This window comes from Amia ocellicauda, chromosome 7 (genome assembly GCF_036373705.1).
Source record: "Amia ocellicauda isolate fAmiCal2 chromosome 7, fAmiCal2.hap1, whole genome shotgun sequence".
Lineage (NCBI taxonomy): Eukaryota > Metazoa > Chordata > Actinopteri > Amiiformes > Amiidae > Amia > Amia ocellicauda.
Window position 1 is genome coordinate 17,026,905 of NC_089856.1, and position 23,869 is coordinate 17,050,773.

General features: G+C 40.2%; 1 protein-coding gene across 1 annotated transcript; it reads right to left on the reverse strand.

The window, feature by feature from the left end:
• Positions 1–208: 208 nt before the first annotated feature.
• LOC136753838 (hemicentin-1) lies at positions 209–23,357 on the reverse strand. Its single transcript, XM_066710224.1, has 8 exons — positions 23,254–23,357; positions 3,318–3,353; positions 2,978–3,196; positions 2,104–2,376; positions 1,655–1,933; positions 1,307–1,537; positions 1,058–1,168; positions 209–924 (listed from the first exon to the last, which is right to left on the reverse strand). The coding sequence occupies exons 1-8, from the start codon at positions 23,279–23,281 to the stop codon at positions 209–211; spliced, it is 1,893 nt and encodes a 630-aa protein (XP_066566321.1). The 5' UTR covers positions 23,282–23,357.
• Between the last annotated feature and the right edge of the window lie 512 nt (positions 23,358–23,869).

A 23,869-nucleotide genomic window follows, 5' to 3' on the forward strand; every position in this document is an offset into this window, starting at 1 on the left:
CTGTAATTACAATAATAGTTTAAATCTGGTTAATGGTATTGTATTGTTGCTAAGTAGTCAGAGATAGGTGAAATATTGAACAGAATGTGACCCTTCCCCTGCCTCTCTCTCTCCCTCCTCTCTTCCTCCCTCCCTTCTCTTTCCTCTCCCCCTCTCTCCCCTTCCTCCGTCTCTCTGTCTCTCTCCCTTTCCCCTCTCTCCATGCCTCTCAATCTCTCTCTCCTGCTGCTCCTCTCTCTCCCTCTCCATGTCCTCCACCCCCCTCCCCTTCCTCCTCCTTCAGGGTCTCATACTCCCCCTCCCCCTCCCTGCCTTTGGCCTTGACCACAGCCTGGTTACCCCCCTCCTTCACCCCCTCTCCCTCCTTCTTCAGTAGAGTGTCGTACTCATCCCCCCTCCCTCCTTCTCTTCTCACTTTCTCCAGCAGCTGGTACCCTCCTCCCCCCTCCCCCTCGTTCCCTCTTGCTTTCTGTTCCAGCGTCTGATACTCCCCCTCCTTCTCTCCTCTGGACTTCTTCAGTTCTTCATAGCCACCTCCTGCCCCCTCCCCCTCCTTCCCTCCCATTTTCTGTTCCAGCTTCTGATACTCCCCCTCCTTCTCTCCTCTGGCCTTCTTCAGTTCTTCATAGCCTCCTCCTCCTGCCCCCTTCCCTTCCCCCTCCTTCCCTCCCATTTTTTGTTCCAGCATCTGATACTCCTCCTCCTTCTCTCCTCTTGCCCGCTTCAATTCCTCATACCCTCCTCCTGCTCCTCCTCCTCCCTCTTTCCCTCCCATTTTCTGTTCCAGCGTCTGATACTCCCCCTCCTTCTCTCCTTTCGCCCTCTTCAATTCCTCATACCCTCCTCCCTCTCCTCTTCCTCCCTCCTTCTCCTCTGTATCTCCTCCTTTCACCCCTCCCAGAGGAATATCCTGATACAAAGCCTCTGAGAGAGAAAGGGAGAGCGGGAAAGAGAGAGAGAAAGAGAGGGGGGAGGTTAATACAGAAACACTAGCTTACTGACAGACACACATAATACAGTACAGGCACACACAGTACAGAATGATGAAGACTCTTACCTTCACTCCTCCTCTTCCTCTTCCACACCACAACCAGAATGCCCCCCCCACAACACACCAGGATGAACACGACAACCAGAACTAGGACAATGGATGTTCCGGCTTGAGGCTCTGTAACATGCATAATTATCATTAGCATAAGTATCATAATCAGTAGTATTGCTGTTGTCATTAGTTTAAAGTGTAACTCTCTACCTCTCTCTCTCCCTTTCTCTCCCCCCGTCTCCCACTCTTTTTTCCCCCTCTCACCTGTGTGTACCATGTTGCTCAATGCAGAAACGCCCTTGTCCCACACTGCCCGGCACCTGAACCATGTCCCCCTGTCACCGGACTTCACAGTCAGTGTATCCTGGTTCTCGTCTGGCATGACCCGCCGCTCCCGGTACCAGCGGAACACCTGTGCTCTGGCTGGCCCGCCTTCAGAGGAGCAGCTCAGTGTGCCATCGGACCCCATCCTCAGCATCGCTCGGGGAAGACTGTCTAGAGAGAGGGTGAGAGACAGGGAGGAGGGGGGAGGGGGTTAATAAAGACACAGACATACACAGTACAGTACAGACACACACACAGTACAGTACAGACACACACACAGTACAGTACCTGTGACACTGAGCTCCTGGGGGTCAGAGGTCACAGTAATGCTGTCTCCATTTTTGTTTTGGGGGAATTTGTAAGTGGCCCTGCAGGAGTAATTGCCTCTGTCTGTCTTGGTCACGTTCTCTATGGTGTACTGTGAGTCTGCGGCAATCTTCTTCTCCACCTCCCCTTTCAGAAATACCACATGTGAGATCTTTGCACCCCCCCACACCCGGCACACCAAAGTCACTCTGTCACCCACGGATATGAGGCCAGGGGGGGTCTCCAGGGCAACCATTGTTTCTGATAAAGAGAGGGAGAGAGAGAGTTAATACTGGCTGATATACTGACTGACTCATATACTGATTGACTGATACACTGACTGATTGATACACTGCCACACTGCCTGACTGACATTTTGATTCCCTCCCTCTTTCTCTCCCCCTCCCTCCCTCCTTCCCTCTCTCTCTTACCTGTGCTCCTGACAGTCACTGTGTTGCTCCTGTTGTTCTTATCTTCACACCAGTATGTGGTTGTTTTGCTGATCTCTGCACTGTACTCCAGCACACCCGCCACCCCCAACAACCCCTTCACCCTCCACTGCGCTGCTCCCCCCTGGAACATCTTGATAATCCAGCCATCTGTGCCCCCAACCTCGGGGTCGCAGCGCAGGCTCACATGCTCTTTGTGGAATGCCACGCCCCAGTCAGAGGGCTGCACAGAGAGAGAGGCTGAAGGCAGGAAGTCTTGTGAAACAGAGAGGGAGGTGGGTTAATGTAATTGTGTTAGAGAGATACACACAGTACACTACAGCCACAAAGACAGTATACTCACATACACTACAGACACACACAGCACACTACAGACACACACAAACTACACAATACAGAAATACACAGTACAGTACATACACTCAAACTGCACAGTACAGAAACACACAGTACAGTACAGACACAAACTGCACAGTACAGAAACACACAGTACAATACATACACTCAAACTGCACAGTACAGAAACACACAGTACAGTACAGACACAAACTGCACAGCACAGAAACACACAGTACAGTACATACACTCAAACTGCACAGTACAGAAACACACACTACAGTACAGACACAAACTGCACAGTACAGAAACACACAATACAGTACAGACACACGAACTGCACAGTACAGAAACACACAGTACAGAAACACACAGTACAGTACAGACACACAAACTGCACAGTACAGAACAGACATACACACAGAACAGTACAGACACACACATTACAGTCACATACAGTACAGACACAAACATTACAATATAGACACACTACATACTACTTGCTATTAATCTCTCTTACTCTGAACGTCGATTGTGATTGGCTTACTGGCGATTCCTCCCACTATGCAGCTGTAATTGCCATTGTCATTCATCGAGGCAGCAGCAATATGCAGCAGCTGTGACTGTGGACCCACAAGCTGGACATTATTGTGCTCCCAGGTGACCGCCTGTGTCTCATTGCAACAGAGAATGAGGGGGTCCCCAGTGTACACGGTGTTGAACTTGGGGTACACAGTCACTGAGATGGGGGTAAAGAGGGAGAGGGAAAAGAGTACATTAACACAGGCTGAACACTGAGAAATAGGAAGATAGAGATAGAGAGAGAGAAAGGGAGAGAGAGGGACACTTTGCTTCTGTACCTTTTGGATTCTGACAGATGACTCCACTGACCAACACTGAAAAAGACAAGAGAATACAGAGTGAGAGATAATGTGTGTGTGTCTGTGTGTGTGATGTTTACTTCCCCTTTCTCTGAAATTAAGAAAAACTGAAACTGAATTATTATAAGAAACACAAAAACAAAACCAGAAATCTCTTTCTACCCCCTTCCCCTCCCCACCCCTCTCTGCAGTTCTGTTTTTCCCTCTCTGTTTTAATACAAACAACATAATGTCTCTCCCCCACCCCCTCATATGGTTGTATCTGTCCATTTTTTCACCCAGACCACTTTTGCGAACTGAGAGGAAGCTGTGTTTGTGTGTCAGTGAGTGAGTGTCAGTGTGTCACTGCACTGTAATTGCAGCAGAATACATAGCCTGCCACAAGGCTTCCACGATTTCTTCTAACCACCACCAACAACACAGCACACCAGCCCTGTAAATGGCTGTACATACATGTGAAATAACTGCACACCTGTAAAATGTAAAGCTATTTATCTTTTATCTTTAATTTTGTTATTCATTTTTATCCTATTCTCTTAACTGTGTCTGTAAATGCTTTGGCAACACTTGTGTAAACTGCCTTAGAACTGTAACCTACCCGCAATTCCGTACTCCTTCTATCCACAATAAATATGCATTCACGACCACACGGAAATACTTGGCATCAATCTACAGCTGTCTACGCATGTGCAAAATCAAGGCGCTTGTGGAAGGATGCACAATATACAGAGGGTGCTGGATTCATCATAACACAATTAAATATGAAACAATTAAAAAAGACACAACTATACAGAAATTAGTAAATACTAGTAACCTTATGATTTGGTTTAACTATAATAAAGACTGCCTTTAAGAGTTTGTGTCAATATGATATATTTTTCGTTATATTATTATTAATAATAATACAAATAATAATGGGTTGATTGCAACAAACTTGCAGAGTTAGTATGGAGATGCGTACTAAACACAGGATCAACTCCAGTGCGCTGCTTTTTCAGTTCTATTCAATTACCCAATTAAGCCTAATAAAGCATCATAATTTAAACCCAGTTGGTTAAATTTTCGTGCAGATTGTTTGTTCCTCCATGATATACCAATTTTCAGTCGCACAGCTTATGTTAAGCTTCCTGGGGGTCTTTGGTGCATTTAGCAAAAAATTCCAAACAGCAGAATTTTTTTAAACATTTTTGTTTTACGTTTCCATTATATTGAACAACACTTTGCTGTAAAGATGGCGGATAAAGAAACAATAACTCAGAGTGGTCCACAGGCATGCTGGCAGAAGGGGATAATGCTCTTTTAGAAGAAAAACAATATCAATGTAATCATATATTTTAAAAATACATTGTTTAAATTTAATCTGGTCATGATGGTTTAAAACTTATACTGATCAGCCATAACATTATGATCACTGACAGGTGAAGTGAATAACACTCATAATCTTGTTATCATGGCACCTGTCAGTGGGTGGGATATATTAGGCAGCAAGTGAACATTTTGTCCTCAAAGTTGATGTGCTAGAAGCAGTTAAAATGGGCAAGCATAAGGATCTGAACAACTTTGACAAGGGCCAAATTGTGACGGCTAGACGACTGGGTCAGAGCATCTCCAAAACTGCAGCTCTTGTTGGGTGTTCCCGGTCTGCAGTGGTCAGTACCTATCAAAAGTGGTCCAAGGAAGGAATAGCGGTGAACCAGTGACAGGGTCATGGGGGGCCAAGGCTCACTGATGCACGTGGGGAGCGCGAAGGCTGGCCTGTGTGGTCCGATCCAACATACGAGCTACTGTAGCTCAAATTGCTGAAAAAGTTAATGCTGGTTCTGATAGAAAGGTGTCAGAACACATAGTGCATCGCAGTTTGTTGCGTATGGGGCTGCGTAGCCGCAGACCAGTCAGGGTGCCCATGTTGACCCCTGTCCACTGCCGAAAGCGCCTTCAATAGGCACGTGAGCATCAGAACTGGACCAAGGAGCAATGGAAGAAGGTGCCCTGGTCTGATGAATCACGAGTTCAAGGTGTTGACTCCAAATTCCCCAGATCTCAATCCAATCGAGCATCTGTGGGATGTGCTGGACAAACAAGTCCGATCCATGGTGGCCCCACCGCAACTTACAGGACTTAAAGGATCTGCTGCTAACGTCTTGGTGCCAAATACCACAGCACACCTTCAGAGGTCTAGTGGAGTCCATGCCTCGACGGGTCAGGGCTGTTTTAGGACCTACACAATATTAGGCAGGTAGTCATAATATTATGGCTGATCGGTGTATATCCAACAACTTTTATTTAAGTAATGGACAGTATGCAAATCAAATGTTTTAATTTAGAGAAGATGGGACATCTGAAGTGTGGATTAATATTGTAATGCTTGTGGGGGTTTCCAAGCAGGATCCAACTCATAATTTCGGGTGCAACAACAAATCGTTTTATTTATTACTACTGCACTACACAGATATCACAGGGACTAAACACACATTCGTATTTAAAAATTAATCTGTAATGTGTTGCTCAGATGACATTGTTAACACAATAATGTGTTGCTTGAGGACAAAGTATGGAGGGTGATCAATGCCAAAATTAAGATGAACCTGATTATGAACATGAAGATGATTATGAACATGAAGATGAACATGAACATGAAGATGATTATGAAGATGATTATGTGCATTGGATTAGCCAATAAGTGGACTGGCTACTGCCCACTAGCTCTGATTGACAGAGTTCAATGTTTTGTTACATTGAAAAATAAATACAAGAGACGCTACAAAATGTAGAAGCGCACTGAGAAATGCAAATAGCAAAGAGACAAAAAGGAAATAAATATATACTTGTTGAACTAATGAATGAATAAATAAATTTTGAATTACAAAAAGAAATAAATAGATGAATAAATACATAGATAGGCCTAAATGTCCATGTATTTGTTTAATCATGTATTTATTTTAAATTTCAGTTTGGATAGTCCTCCATACTCTGAAACCGTGTAACTCCATGAAATTAAATATATTTGTATATATATATATATAAAAACATCATCCATACATCATACATCATCGGTGCTTACTCAAGACACATCTTTTCAGACAGTACTTTTAATATTAGTCCTTTTAATCCCCGTTAGATAGCACTTCACAGATTGTTATTATGCTTCTTCCATTTTTGATTGTTTCCTCCTTGCTCCCTTTCCCGTAGCCCTTGACTGTGACCCTACATCTTCACATCACTTAGCTTTTACCGTCCAGGATGTAGGACCTCACTTACTGTACTTGCCTGTGTACATTATATATTGGAAGTTGTATTATATTTTTTATTTGAAAGTTTTATGTAAATTGAATTTGTAATGATTGATGCCTTTATTGAACTGTATTTTTGCACTTTGTTTTGCACTTATGTTTTAAGTCACCCTGGATAAGGGTGTCTGCCAAGAAATAAAAATAATAGTAATAATAATAATCATAATTCGAACCCACAAAATGTCAGTCTCACAGTAGTGCGCCTTAACCACTACATACCATCGCGGCTGGAACCCCCGAGTCGTTACATTATGAATATAGCCTACCTATATCTGTGTATGTATGTGTTCTATAGCTCCACTATACATTGTATAAAGTCTAAAATTAATGCAATACAGTAAAATGTAGGACTTAATTTAACACCTCCCTTTATCTATGGATACCGTGTGACCGAGTAGATGTGTCTCTGTACATTTTCCCAAATAAAATCAAACAAAATACAATATGGAAACTATCAAGTTTTAACTTCCATTGAAACACGTCTGTCCACCATTGCTCTGCGTCTGACTTCTGACCACTTTCTATGGCAACATTGTAAAAGCGGACAGTCTGCATCTTCATCTTCATCATCATCACTGGTATTTTGTGGGTTTGAATTATGATGTATGGATGATGTTTTTAGGTATATTTATTTTTTACAAATATATTTAATTTCATGGAGTTACACGGTTTCAGAGTATGGAGGACTATCCAAACTGAAATTTAAAATAAATACACAGAGAAAATAAATACATGATAAAACAAATACATGGACATTTAGTCCTATCTATTTATTTATTCATCTATTTATTTGTTTATGTATTTCAACATTTATTTATTCATTCATTCATTCATTCTTTGCTATTTGCATTTCTCAGTGTGCTTCTACATGTTGTAGTGTCTCTTCTATTTCTTTTTCTTTTTCAATGTAACAAAATATTGAACTCTTTCAATCAGAGCTAGTGGGCGCTAGCCAGTCCGCTTATTGGCTAATCCAATGCACATAATCATCTTCATAATCATCTTCATGTTCACGTTCATAATCCTCTTCATGTTCATCTTCATAATCATCTTCATAATCATGTTAACAATCATCTTCATGTTCATAATCATCTTCATGTTCATAATCACGTTCATCTTAATTTTGCCACTGATCACCCCCCATAAAAAGCTCGCACTGCTGCTTACGCCTTGATTTCCTTTTGTCCAAAGTCTTGCCCCGCCCACTTGAGTCATGTGATCAACCAATATGGTACACATACAAATCAATATAGTATGCGCCCAAACCAATATAGTACACACACAAACCAATATAGTATAGTATAGTATGCACACAAACCAATATAGTACACGCCAAGCAATGACGTTGCTGGAAGCCTATTGTTTTTGTTAGGATATTTCTTATTATTATTAGGTTTCCATGCACGATTTTTATTATTTTATTTTAAGCCTACAGTGCTTAAAATATCAGTGATTAACACTAGTACAAACTGCCACTAGTGCTACCGCCATTTTGCGATTAGTGGTGTAATTGTGAAATGCTACAGAAATCTTCTTCTCCAAAACCAAATGGCACATGCATATGCCACTTTACACACATGCATACCTTATGCCCCACTATTACGCTTGCTCATCAGAAGTTGCTCAGTCTCCGACATGCTGCGTTTTCTGATTCAAGCTTTGGTGCCCTCCATGACACTTATACCCACTGTGCCACAAATTGGTATGCATGACACTAGTACAGAGGACTACCAAGGTTGTTAAAGGCGAGTTGCCCCAGTGAAAAACATGAGTGCTCTGGGCCAATGAAAAAAAATGTACGCGCCACTTCAGACAAGTTACACATTTCCTGCACACGGGAATGCAGTACAAACATGAAACTCTGCACATATGTTTAAGTCTATACCTTGAACATACAACTAGAAAATGAAGTTTGAGGGGTACATGGTTAAGCCGTAATGTTGGATGTAACATGAATCCACTTGCGAATATGAAAACGGCGACTACTCCGGAACGATAAAGCCCAGTGCCCTGAAACTGTGCATGTATTACATAGATAATGCTATCTATCAAATGTGCAAAAGGCAAGTAACTGCGTGCGAAAACATGGCAGCCACAAACAAATGACTGTGCACGTATGCAAAATATGTGTATTTATAAACACATGAATTTTGTCCCCAGAAAAAACCCATGAGCCATGTTCAAAAACTCACCAAACTTGGTACAATAATAAATTACAATGTTATGCTTGATTGTGGTGAGTTTTGTCACCAACGGGGACACAGCGCGGTGGCCACAATGCTTATGGCCATGTCACATGCAGCAGTGAATATCTACAGCATAGTTAAGCCTACGGTGCTAAAAATATCAGTGATTAACACTAGTACAAATGTGAAAATGAAAACAGCTACTACTCCGGAACGATAAAGCCCAGTGCCCTGAAACTTGGCATGTATTACATGCTGCTATAGACACTGCTATCTATCACATTTGCAAGAGACAAGTGACTGTGTGCCACAACATGGCAGCCACAAGAAAATGACTGTGAACGAATGCAAAATACATGTATTTATAAAAGCATGAAATTGACCCCAAATTCAAAAACTCACCAAATTGTTTTACAATATGTCACTTATGACAGCAAATACATTCAGAACTATAGCCTAATGTACTTAAATTGTCAGTGATTAAACTAGTACAAAGATCTGTCAAAGTTGATGAAGCCAAGTTCAAAATCTGGCTGCTGTACACCAACCAAAATGAAAGCTTCACGTGTCAGCCACACCATGACATTCCTTATGTAGACCATCATGTGGCCGAACTTGAGAATTGCATTCTGCATTTTGAATGACACAATAATGAAAACTTCACATATATGCTAGAATTAAGTGAAAAATACAATGGTACCTTACATAATTGAAGCATCAATGAGGAAATTGAAATTAAAGTCCACTGACTTAGAATACTTACTTCAAATGAACAAAATGAATACCGCAAATCTATACTACATTGAATTAGAATTGAAAATTACACATTTAATAACACATGCATTTAAACTACAAATCCCTGCTCAAATCTGAAACCTACTGATACAACATGGAAGCCTTAAAAGTTGCATGCAACTTCTAGTTATTATTTTTATTTTTCCGCTTTTTTTTTAAAAGCCTATCAAAACCAAACCGTTTGACGAAAAGTAATGAAACATCATACAGTGATAGATGGGTATGTAGTGCTATGCTATATGCAATATGGAGGCCATATGTCACATGGTCTGGTGGCCATAGTGGCTTAAGTAACACATTTTGGATAATCTACAAAAACCTTGTTCTCTGAAACCGCAGACGGGACAGATGTGAAACTTGGTGTGTGAAGTTATGTTATGGCCTATATTCAGATTTGTTCAAGACAAGTCGATAAGTCACATGGTTTGGCAGCCATATTGGATTGGCCAAAAATCTTCAAAGATCTTCTCCGAAACGGTTGGTCCGATTGATACAAAATTTTGTAGACATGACCTTGGCCAGCTCCTCTATCAGATTTGTTCAAAGCAAGTTGATTGAAAAAACAAGATGGCCGCCATGAGCCAATCAAATTGCAGAGATGGTCAAGTTGTAAATAAATGCATATGGTGCAGGATGGAACTATGTTAGAATGTATTGGACTGTTTAATACTTGACAGGATTGATCCCATAAGCAATGTGGTGGTCACAGGTAATTATTATGATTATTATACCTATTTTTTCTTATCTTCCACCAGAATATGTTCAAATGCCTATAACTTTGGAACCACTGTCTAAAAAGTCACCAAACATGGCATGGACGTAAGGGTCTATGGCATGGTCACTCGATCGCAAAATAGCAGCATAATGTGACATGGTTTGGTAGCCATCTTGATTGTAGTCCAAACAAAAAACATGGCAGTAATGAACAAAAGATTTAGACTTACTGTACATTGTGTTCAATTTTAAGCCTGCAATGACACACTGTCACCACTGGTAGCAGCATATACCACAAACAGGACAGAGAAAAAAAGCTGCCATCTTGGGCATGTACATCCTAACAACAAAGCACTATCAGTCACTTGCAACAGTATTAGAGTGGAAACTATTGTTTTAAACAGAGACACTTCTGCATGCAGATACAATTAGTGTAAACTGAGATGTGTTTGTAGTGAGGGTTGGTTCAGCTGTAGAAAAACCCTGAAGGAAAGCGAGTGAGAAACCGAAAGTGAAAGTAAAAAATATTCTTAAATGTGATTCACATGAAACATAAATACACGTTTCATAAAATAAATACATGAAAATCAACAGTGGTACAACAGCAATGACGTTGATGGATCAGTAGTGGTGGGTTATTGCTTTCAAATTAAAGTAATTTCAAACTGAGATCACGAGTGCATGACTTCCTGTTTATATCATGTTACCGATGCAACGGGGAGCACGACTTTGTGCTCTTCTCTCTCAGTGAAATCTTATGGTGACATATTATATACTGATCTGTGCAGAATCGCTTGGTCTTTGCTGTAGAGTTGAAGGAGTGAACATGAAACGTATACTGTGCGAGCTACACCCGAAAAAACGGACCTCCTCAGTCTTTGACATGTACATCGTAACAACAATCAGTCAATTGCAACACTATTATAATGTAAAGTATTAGTTTAAACACAGACATTTCTGCATGCAGATACAAATACTGTCACCTGAGACTTGTTTATACTAAGGGGTTGTTTAAACTGTAGAGAAACCGACAAGCGAGAAACCGAAAGTGAAACTAAAAATATAATGTGATTAACAACACACGAATACATGTTATTAAAATAATATATTAAGATAAACAGTGGTAAAACAGCAATGAAACTGCTCAATCTGTAGACTTGGGTTGTTGCTTTCAATTGAAAGTAATTTCGAGACACGAGTGCATGACTTCCTGGTAATATAATGTTACTGATGCAACACGGGGTGGCAGGACTTTGTCCTCTTCTCTCTCAGTGAAATCGTAACTTATGTTAACATGTTATATACTGAACCGTGCAGAAACGCTGGCTCTACAAAGTATAGTTGAAAGGGTGAACATAAGACGTGTACTGTGCGAGCTAAACCCGAAAAAACGGACATACTTCGTCAGGCGCAATACTAAAAACGAATTGGAGCTATTTGCTTCTTAGTGATATACTTTACTTTTCCAGCTGTAAATATATATAATGCACACATCAGAAATCAACGTGATAACTATATGAAACACCAGGTATGCAACTAAATATGGAACTTGACCATGAATACTCTGCTTACCAAAACCTTTAAGTAAAAAATGTTGTCAACATGTGTCTTCATCTGATTAATATTTTTATTAGTCTGAAACCATACATTTATCGACTGCAAGCACCTAGAAGCCTCAAAAGTTGCCTCCAACTTCTAGTTATTATTATATATTTTTCCTTCCGCCAAAACTTCTAATGCCCCTAAAACGCTCATACATAAATACTCACGAAACTCGCAAGTGTTGTAGACACAACTTATACCTACAAATGCAGTTAAAACTACACGTGTCGGTCACATGGTGCTGCCGCCATGTTGCGGTTAGTTTCGAAATTGTGTAATGCTACAAAAATCTTCTCCAAAACCAACGGACACATGCATATGCCACTTATACCCACTGTGCCACAAATTGGTACGCATGACACTTGTACAGAGTACTACCAAGGTTGTTAAAGGCGAGTTGCCCCAGTGAAAAACATGTGTGATGTGGGCCAATAAAAAGGATTATCTTCTTGTTCAACAAGCAGGAGCTGGACCCAGTTGTCATCGCGCGGAGGGGCATGGTCCTAGTCAGGGACTATGTCAATCTGAAGGTCCATCAGAGGGGCAAGGAGGAAGCCTTCAAGAACTGGCATCTTCAAGATCTGGGGGAGGTCAGGATCCCGTGATGGGACCCCACCTCCGGGGACGGCCATCTCCCCCTGCTGGTGCCAGAGTCTGAGATCTTTTACCCTTTTATTGCTGATTGATTTGTTTTTAAAAATGATTTAAAAAAAGATTTTTTAATTGTTTTTAATGAATTCTGGATTTTAAAAGCACTTGTTTAAATTTTGTTTTGGTGGTTTTGTTATTTTGTTTTGTCAAATGCATTGTCCGTTTATACCTTGATTAAAAATGCATCAGATTGTTTTTTGTTTTTTTTTAGGATTTGTTTAGTTTATGTTTTATCTGGTGCATTTTCTGTTAAATTAATGCATTTGACTATTTTTAATTTTGTTTAATTGTGGGGGTTCTTTTCTTTGGCAGTTTGCCATTTTAACACAATTTATTTGATTGTTTAAATTGTATTGTTTAAAACACTGTTTTCTTGTTTGGGGTATTCACTTAAGATTTTTCAGAATTGATTTAAAAAAATAATAATCATGAGTATTAAAATGTTGTATGTTTTTATCTGTAATGTAAAATACTTCTCCATTAAAACAGTATATCTATATGACTAGTTTGCTTGTCTTACTGGGTATTTGTTTATTTACTTAAAACTTAATTGTAAAACCAATTAAATTACAATATGTTTTTAGATGGGTGTGTGTATATAAGGATTGCTAGAAGTGTTGGGAACCCAACAATGCATGCGTGTTAATTTAAAACGTTTTTGGATGGTCACGTGTGTAGGCCTACAATTTAAAAGGTTTGATTTTAACACCTACAGTGTTAAATTTGCTAATGATTGTTTGCTGTGTAGTGTTGCTTACACTGGTACATTTGTGACTCTACCTAGTGTTGGAGAACACTGAGCTTGTGGTGTTTATGTTAGAATTTTTTTTTGAAAATTAACTCTGAGATGGTGTTAGAATTTCAACTATTTTAAAAGTGTCGATTTAGAACTTTTGTGGTGGTTCCCATATATACACTTCAAAAGTGTTGAATTGAATACTCATGGTGTTAAATTTGAACATTCAAAATTGCAGTGTGGCTCCCTGTGCGCTACAGGATAGATTTCAAATTTCTCTTATTAGCATTTAAAGCACTAAAGGGACTTATGGAATACACCCCAGGTCGGCCGTTTAGATCCCAGGAAGCCGGTTACTTATACTGGTAATACTGAAAAAGCACATTTTCATAAAGTGTTTGCTTTTTTTTTTTTAATTCTCACCTGTGTAATGGGTATTTGTAGGATCTATTAATTTGAAGATTTGAAGACAGAGTTTAATTGAGATGGAAGATAACATGTTTTTGAACACAGTGACTCATTTTGTCTGAGACATGAGGTTTGGTCAGAACGGTGTGGGTTTGTTGTTATGTGTTTGTAGTTTTGAGTAAATGGAGTATAATGTCAGGAAATGTGTGTTGATGGTTGTGACAAACTGTAATTTCCTCTTTTGCAGTAAGTCAAAGTCAAGCACTTTCAAGATGCATTGTCAAGCAAAGCTTTTCCAGTACCTCGCAGATTTGGTAAACAAAACCAAATCTAAAACGCACACTTTTCTGCACTGAACTATCCCATAGAGAAAACTTGAATCTCTTTCTTGCAGACCTTGCAATATCCTGGCCCTAGCCCTTGTTCTATCGAGTTTATATTCATATTTTTCGAGCCACCTATCATTAAAACGGCACCCATACCCCTGCTGGCATATTTCCTATTTTCTCCCGACGATGCCCGCGCGGTCTCTCATTCTCTCTGCGCGCTCACAGTCGCAGCCACATCGAAACACACCGACAGATCAAACAGGAGTCATATTGACCACAGCATAAAGCACTCAACTAGGTCTCTCCAACTGGTTATACCCCGAAGTTTAATTTTATCAGATTGCCGATGTACTGTGAAAGTAATTAACAAACGTACCTAAATTACAAGAACAAAATTCAACCACTTTCACAACCTTGAAAACACATTACAATTCAAGCATTTTCAAGGATTTCAAGCACCTGTACGAACCCGGAGTAAAGAAGGCTGTCTTCACTGTTTTCCCCACAGCCATGGACACAACACTTCACATACATTGTCTACGTAAACTATAATCACTGTCCAGGAATAAGACCATGAAACGCTAACACTCGCTTGACTGGATAATAATCAACCGAGTTTATGGGCTCAAATTAGCACCATAAGTATCGCATAAAAAAAAATTGATGCTGAGATCAAAACTAAAAAAATTGAATGCAAAATGTATAGAATTGTAAACAATTTTTTTTATCGAAAGCAAAAAAAAAAAAACGATAGCAAAACTCGCCTGCAGTCCCTGTCTTTGCTTGCGATCCTGGAATTTTTGCTTTCGCCGCCAGTTTTTTTGCTTTCGATTAATTTTTTTTCGTTTATGAGTTTTGGCACTGTTTTGTCGTGAGGGCGGGATTTACAGGGAAGCGTGGATCATGGGTCTCCATTGGTCCAGCAGGTTTGAGTGACGGTTCTTGCTGACCCAATCAGTGATGAGGGTGGGCTGGTCTGGTGATTGCTGGGTGGGATGGGACTCGACTTTCTCGGTTTCAACAGCAGCGCCGATTCAACGACTCATTAAACAACATTATTGGCGCCTTTGATAAAGATGCGAATAAAGGCTGTATGAAATAAACACATGTAATATATAGAAAACGATTGTCCACAACTTTTATTAAAAGCATGCTTTGTTTATAATTAAATTCCGAGGCCATGTAGTTGCTCCTCTCAATCTGGGTCAGTCAGCGGTGACGTAAGATGTGTTGCATTTACTGTCAGACCAGCCCACCCTGCTCACTGATTGGGTCAGGAAGAACCGTCACTCAAACCTGCTGGACCAATGGAGACCCATGATCCACGCCTCTCTGTAGATCCCGCCCTCACGACAAAACAGTAAATGAAAAAAAAAATCGAAAGCAAAGAAACTGGCGGCGAAAGCAAAAATTGCAGCATCGCAGGCAAGTTTTGCTCTCGTTTTAACATCTTTTGCTTTCGATAATTATTTTTTGGTTTACAATTCTATAAAATTTGCTTGCGATTTTTTTATTTTTGATCTCAACATCAACTATTTTTGAATGCTATACTTATGGCGCTAATTTGAGCCCATAGGAGTTGCCCTGGGGACGACAAATTCGTTTTGATGTTTTCCTATTCAGTAAGTTATGATATAACCATCTTGAAATCGCGAAGCACACATCTGGGTTTTTACATCGGCGTATTTGCTAACATTTTACAGTTTTTAAAGTTTATATGGTAGAATCAATCTGGAAGATTTGTGTGGGAGAGAGAATGTGTGTCTGAGCGTGTGAACACTGATGGTAAAATGGACAGATACATAGATAAACTGACTGGAGACTATAATATTACCTTAATACTGACTGCCTGTACACTGTATTATTATTATTATTATTATTATTATTATTATTATTTCTTGGCAGACACCCTTATCCAGGGCGACTTACAGCATAAGTGCAAAACAAAGTGCAAAAATACAGTGTAGTACTGTACCTTAACACTGACTTACACAGCATTAACACTGACTAACTGGACTCTACAGTACATTAACACTGACTGACTGGAGAGAAATAGAAGAGCAGTTTAATATTTGGCTACATTTAAAAAACAGCGAACCGCACTCCTACCATTACAAGGCCCTGCAATGCCAAGAGCTGGCTCTCTCCAGAGAAGAGTCCCCTCAGCCAGCTGGGCCAGAGGCTCACTGCCCTGACACACACTGACACCAGCTAACCTCAGGACAGCAGCACACAAACACACAGTCAGAGTAAACCAAATGATCACCCAGCACAAAGAAAGTGATCAGAAAGATCAGACGTTTGTCGTGATCAACTCAGCTGCAACTATGATGCTGCAACTCAGCGTGGCCGTGCCGTATTTGTGCAGCTAAAATATAACCGGTAGCGTTTCCATTCAATTGTCGTGAGGTAGAGGTCTTCACAGGTCCAAAAATGTGTGCCCGAACCCGAAGAGACCCGAAAATGTGCTATTGCTATTAACAAGTTAATTTACAAGTTGTGAAAATAAAACTTTGTGTCTTACCTAATGTAACGTTAGTAGCTTCTCTCCTGTACCTGACCGTGACGCATATAATCTCCCTCCTTGCCAAGAAAGTTGGTAAAATAACATCCATGATGTTTCTCTCATGCTGATTGAAAGAGCATGTATAATCCACTCATTATTTGAGCTTCAAAAGCCCACTTACTGTCATGGTGGCAGATGACAAACACGACTTTGCAGCTTTGGAGTTTTTTTGTATCTCGCATAATACGATAACTTCCACTGTTTGCCCTTTTGAACTATAATAACAACTGCTCGTTCAGTGCCACGGCCGCTGACGTTAGCATTACTAATCTGCTGTCCTCTGTGCTCTGAGACGCGTCTGCCATAGATTTTAGATTTACAAAGCGAACGAACTCCACCCACGATATCTCAAAAATCGCGCCGACGCCAATCATGCACGTCATCTGTCAAACACCGATACGGCGGAGTAAGTCCCGCCTTCTAAATAAAAGAGCCAATTGTCAATTGGTAAAGTCATCATGTCACTCTGGTATTACACACAATGTTAAACTAACCCGAAGCACAAGAATGGGACGCGACCCGGACCCAGCTGACCGTTTAAAATATGGACCCGAACCCGTACGGGTCCCGGGTCCCGGGTCCTCGGGTTCGGGTGGACCCGTGAAGACCTCTATCGTGAGGTACAGCTGCCCTTGGTATTACTGAGAGACACGAAAGGTCAAACCTCAGCTGTGAGACTTTGCATTCTGGGATTTAGTGTTTTAAACTGGAGGCTGAAATACCGCTAACATTAAAGTGCAATAAACTTTGGGCTGAAATGTTTTTACGATATCTAACACAGTCTTATATTATAAGTTATACAAGATATTCAAAAGTAGAAACCGGGACACATTGAAAGAATATATAAAACAAATTACAATTACATTAAAATTTCACCTAGTTTATTTTGTTTACCAGCACATCGTAAATAACCATGTTGCTTCTCCCTGTATCATGATCCGATTAACATTGATAATATAGCTTTCAGTAGTTTCACCACACCGGTTTGCGTGGGGGCGGGCGAATGCGATTTGATTTGATTTGGCGTATTCTCCTGGCTACGGTAATGACTGTCCGGACCCCAAAAAGTAATGCGGCTCCCTGTACCGCCTACGCAGGTTTTTAAGAGCAAGGTCGAGTAACGGACTTGCGTGACAGTGCGGGGCGAGGCGAGGCGAGGCGAGGAGAGGAGAGGAGAGGAGAGGAAGGAAGCCTGGAAGATGAATGCGGAAGAAGGGGTTGAAATGCGGTCGAGCGCTGAAAGGGCAGACTCTCAGAAACAGACTGGTATGTAATGATGAAGTAAAGTGCAGAGTTGTGGAGTGAATGGTGATGAATCTCAATTGTGAGATGTAGCAGACTGGTAAGGTGTCCATATATGGAAGTGTGAGGTGGCCGGAGCGATGATTTATGATACTTGTCAATTGTGCTGGTAAATGTTTTTTTTAGTTGGAAACCCCAAAAAGCTACATGATTAAAGAAGACCGCACTACACATAAAGGCAATGAGCGCAAGGGGCAGCACGGAGTGTGAGGGAGAGAAGAACGAGAGAGCGGTCCAGGGGAACTTGGGTCAGTGCAGCGTAAGGTGGATGCAAATGAATTGCTATGTTTAGTTTAATTGAATTTGTAATGATTGATGCCTTTTACATAACTGTATTTTTGCACTTTGATTTACACTTATGTTGTAAGTCCCCCTGGATAAGGGCGTCTGCCAAGAAATAATAATAAAACAATAATATAATAATAATAATCAAATGGAGGGCAGAAGGAGGTACAAGACTAAACTGAGCCAGGCTTGAAGCCTAGGGTTGAATGAAATGAAATGGTCGAGGGCACATCAAGTGACGGGACTAAAGGCGGCGTGACGGACGGGCGGGCGGAGAGCAGCCCTGGGTCCTAACAAGAATGAAGAAGTGGAGGAATAGAGGAGGACAAAGCGGCGACAGGGTTGCAAAGGAAAGCACGGAGACCGCATAGGCGATGGCGAACGGCGGGGGGGACACCGGTTGGAGGAAGTGTTAGACGGGTCTGCAGAAAACACGCTGCTTGCTGCGAAGAGGTCCTGCACAATGGGGTTGCCTAGAATATCACAGGAGATCGGCTGGCAGCAACGCACAACAGAGGGACACCTGTTGGAGGAAAGGGCTAGTGGAAACGGGGTATAGTCGGTTGCAATTGTATGGGGTTGAATGCAAAATAGACTCGAAATACAAACGATGCACAGTTGGCAACTACGATCTTGTGAACTTTGTTATATCTGAGCGCTGCAAACGAACTGTTAATCTCTGTTTGTTTTAGACTTTTAGCTTAGCGTCTTTGTCCTCATTATTCTAATTGTAATTGTGTATGTGCTTACAATAGTTGTAAAAGTCCTGTTAACTGTTGATCGCACACTTGCACTTTATTATCTTGTGTATTAAAGTAGCCGCTATAGGAGTGTTTAAGCATTAGGTATCTTTTTACTTGTATGAAGTTTTGTTTCTTTTTCTATGAAAATCACTGATTTATTATAAGTGTGTTATTTTCTCGGTTGGGATCCTGTTTGTGGAAGTCACTATTGGTTCTGGAGGCTGTTATTTAAAAGTTATTTTGTTGTGAGCTATCTTTTTATTTAGAAGTGTGGGGTGACAGTATTTAAGGTATCCTAGTGCTTAGAGTCTGATGTAATCGCTCTTGGTTAAACATCTGCTGCTATAATTTAACAGTTGTTGCTATCAAATCTGCTGCTATAGGTAAAAGCTGTGATATTTAGTTTAAATAAGTCTTGTGTTTTATACTAAGCCTGTCCTCACTTCATACCCTGTGCTGTCTTGATTTTCAAAGAGCCTGATGTTTATTTGGAGTTATATTAGCTCCAAATTGGTGTAGTCGTTAATTTTATTTAATTGTTTATTTAAGATAGTCAATTTACTTATAGCAATAACTGAGGGGGTTATCCTTGGCTTACCTCTGCCAGAAGGGGTTTTATTTTAAAAAGAGAGTTGGGGCGCTACAATACTGTAGAGACATTGCATTCTGGGATTTATTTTTTTCGCGATCATTTCAAGTTCTAAACTTTTCTAAGTCTAGCTAACTAGCAAATACATTTTAACCTCTACATTTTAGACATAAAGCGTTTTGTCTACTATTCAGGGATTCATGTGGTGATGGGAACAGACGTTTGTGCTTGTACTGCAAACTTGATTTGACAGCGGGACTTCATGAACAAAACTCAGAAATAGTCATTTGGGTTAATAAGATAAGCCAGTGGTGTGTGGATTTGTGTGTGTTTTTTAAGCTTTGTGAGCTTCGGTTCGCTTTTCTAGCGTTTACCTGTGACGAAGGGTAAATGTACGGCGCTGCGTGAGAAGACAGAAAAACATCGTCTAAATGATCCAACATTTGTGCCTGAAGAGGATTCATTTTGGGACGTGAGAAGACGGATGAATAATTGTTCGTCTAAGGATTTATATGGTAAACCAATCTTTTTGGAGCGTTTTGTTCGCGCGAATAGTTTGACCTCCACGTTAGTTATAATTTTAGCATTTTTGCTTAGTCCCGAACAAACACTCCACACTGTTTTCAATTCTTCACCCAGTAACTTTGATATTTCACGTTATATGGCCAAATGTACTATACCCCTCCTCACTGCAGGCTGACTGATGAAGATCCAGTGCTAACGTAAGACCACATGTGCTCAGTTAGCATTCAGGTTTAGAGCAAATAATTCAATGATTTAATTTTGTCAGTATATAAATTAGAGCTAAGAGAGGTCCATAAATAAGCATTATTTGTGCATGCATTCTATTTTTGTCTGAAATGTAACAAGACACAACCTACGATTACTGCATTCACATTCTTAGCTGTTTTAGTCCTTGTTTTCACAAAATGCTATTGTGTCAGTTCTGTGATCGTGCTTTTGAGTCTGTGTTATCATTTTGCCAGCACATGAAAATCAATAGTCCTGTTCCTAATGCTGATTTAAAATGTGGTATTCCAGATTGCTCCAGATCCTTTAGAAGGTTTCCTGCTTGCAAGGCTCATATCTACAGGGATCACAATAAGAAGGCCACAAAGACATCTGTGGAACAGGCATTCTAACTTTTAGGCGCTTTATCGACGTCAACCCTGAATGTGGCTCAAAAACCAATAAAGGGAAAGTCAATTTCAAGAAGACTGGCAAGGTATTGCAAAAAAAGAACAGTACTGTGAACCCGCATGTTTTTTTTTCTAAGTTATTGTTTTTTCAGGCTCTGTATGTTTCTGGGTAATTTCTGGATGTTTCATATTATATGAAATGGGTTCAACACAAGAATACACATTCTGAAGATGTTTAAATTTGGGTTTCAACTGGATTTTGACAAATCTAATAGATTTACAGTAACAGTCAATGATTTGGGGATTTAGTGGGGAGATTACAGTAGCTCTGTTCTTAAACAGTAACATGTTTTGTTCGATAATGTCATATTGGCCATGTACTGTTGTTAGTATCCATCTCGCTATTACATAGTTTTAGTCTGTTGAACTGTTGAAGGTTAAAGATGCCAATTGTCTCATAATGTTTACACTAGAAAACACTACTGGCTGTACCGATACTGGGAGGATGTTTTAACGCAGAAGGCAGGTGATAGTGATACCTTGTGAGTGTAGGTAGCATTATTGATGCATATATTTTTTTTTTCTATCAGTTTCTGGGAAATAGTTTTACTGTAAATGTACAGCAAAAAGTTGTAGTGTACAAGGCATTCAATAAGCAGTATTCATTCTTATAACTGTAGTTTTAATTGTCAATATTGACAACTTTTACATTTTACATGTGTGGCTAATTCAGTGTCCTCTTACAAATGCAAACAAATAACTAGTTTCTGTGGCATCTTTGCACACAACACCTGTACTTAATCAAACCGACTCACTGAAGAAAAATACAATACAAAAATACAAATTTCACTTCTGACAAATTAGTTACAAATTCAGATACATTCGCTATATAATTCATTACTCAACTGGGTATATATTGTCATTTACACTAAGCCATTCTGCGATACAAAAAATTAGAAGCCTATCATTGATATTTTAAATATGTTAATTTGAAAACAACCACAGTTAATGTGTCACAAATACAACCCGGTACTTCAGACAATTACATATTCTACTTTTCAATACATTTAAACAACAGTAAATTTAAATATTTTAATAAGTCGTTAAGTGAACTTACTTTCCAGCGCGCTCTGAGCTCACCTGAGGAGACGCCTGTGGTCTCGAGGAAGAGCGCTTTCAAATAATGAAGCTGTGAACATTATTGACAGTATCAAATATATTTACTATGATTATTCATACGTATGATATTTTAAAGTTATATAGGTCAATGTATTAAAATAAGTTGCACTGATATCTGTCGGCATTTGGTCGGACATGATCCATCTCCCTGACTGACCATATGCCCACGTCGGCTATACGTCACCCCCCCAACCGCGACTGTTGTCCAACCATACCGACCATATGCCGACGTCGGGCCAACGTCCTGTGCTATCTGGGTAGTTGTGTTACTGAACACCGGGGTATATTCATCAAGCGTTTTACACCGAATCGCAATTTCCGACACCTTTTCTGTATTGAATAAAATACACATAAGTTATCTTGTTTATATGGGCTACCTGTAAAACAAATAAGTAGTATTGTCACAAATCTATACAATGGTAGCAAATGTGACGTCATCGATAAATCATGCAAATTACCACCAACGAAGCTTCAAACTTTCGTTCCATAATGTGCTCCGACCCTTCTATGGTAAAAATTGGCACTTTGGGACAGCCCTATCAGACAGTACACATACTTAGGCCTGAACATCAGTGCGTTAGAGAGCTTTGGGCTGGCAGTGAAATAACGAAATAATTACCATCGTGAAAATAATAAGCTGTTAATAAGTTATACTAATTATAATGTTGCTGTCACTACAGTATTAAGTATTATACATTGTTATTATTATTACTATCATTAAGATTAAGCTTTTTATCAAATTCCACTGTAATGATAACGGATCAAGCGTGTGTGCCCTTCATGGGAGAACAGTGACTGATGCTATCACTATGACTGTTACTACTGAGCTTGCTTGACATTGAGTGAAAACTAACACTATGTGCAATGCCACTAAAGCCAATTACAGTGTACAGTTCTTAACTTAATGAGAGAAAATGACTGTTCCAATTATTATGCATTATTTCATTATGATTATTGTTATTAATTTAACATTACCGCTATTTAGAACAAATAATTTCTGCATTCTAACAGATCCTGGGGACAAAATCGCTATCATCACCTCTCACTCTTGTTAGTAGTCAAAGGGCTGGGGGTGGGGGGGGGGTTAATTATTGAGTTTCCAATGCCATGTTTAAATTGCTGTTTTGTCTTCATCTTGTTTAATTAATTAATTAACTGCAGCCATTGCTCCCATCGAACAAATTGGGAGGAATTTGAGCTTAAAAGTTCACTGATCACTGTCTGCCTATGACACACCAAAAAACAGACATAATAAACAAGAATGTTGCCCTCTACATATTAACACTGACTGACTGACTGGACATTACAGTACAGTAACACTGACTGACTGGACACTACAGTACATTAACTGCACTGAGAGATAAAGAGCATAAAGAGAGTGTGAGGTAGAAATTGACTTACCCGCAATGTATAAAACTGTAGTCTTCATGATTATTAAGACAGACAAGATAGACAGGCTGATTGACTGAAAGAGAGGAACTATACAATAACCAGAAGGACAGAGAGAGAGAGGGAGACTTGAGGAGGGAGGGGTGGAGTATGGCAGAGAGAAGAGGAAGAGAAAAGAGAGGACAGAGAGTACTGTAGTCTCCAGTTATTCAGAGTTAATGTACTGTAGTGTGCAGTCATTCAGAGTTAATGTCCTGTAGTGTCCAGTCAGTCAGTTAGTGTTACTGTACTGTAGTGTCCAGCCAGTTAGTGTTACTGTACTGTAGTGTCCAGCCAGTCAGTGTTACTGTACTGTATTGTCCAGTTAGTCAGTGTCACTGCACTGCAGTGTCCAGTCAGTCAGTCAGTCAGTCAGTCAGTCAGTGTTAATGTACTGTGGTGTCCAAGTCCATCAGTGTTAATGTACTGTAGAGTCCATTCAGTGTCTGTATTAACCTATGCCTCTCTCCCCCTCCCCCTCTCCCTTCATCTGACTCCCCCCCTCTCTTTTTCACTCTTTTCTACTTTCACATGTTGTTCCTTTTTCAGATTGACACAGTTTAACTGTGGTCACTGATTCAGCAGAATA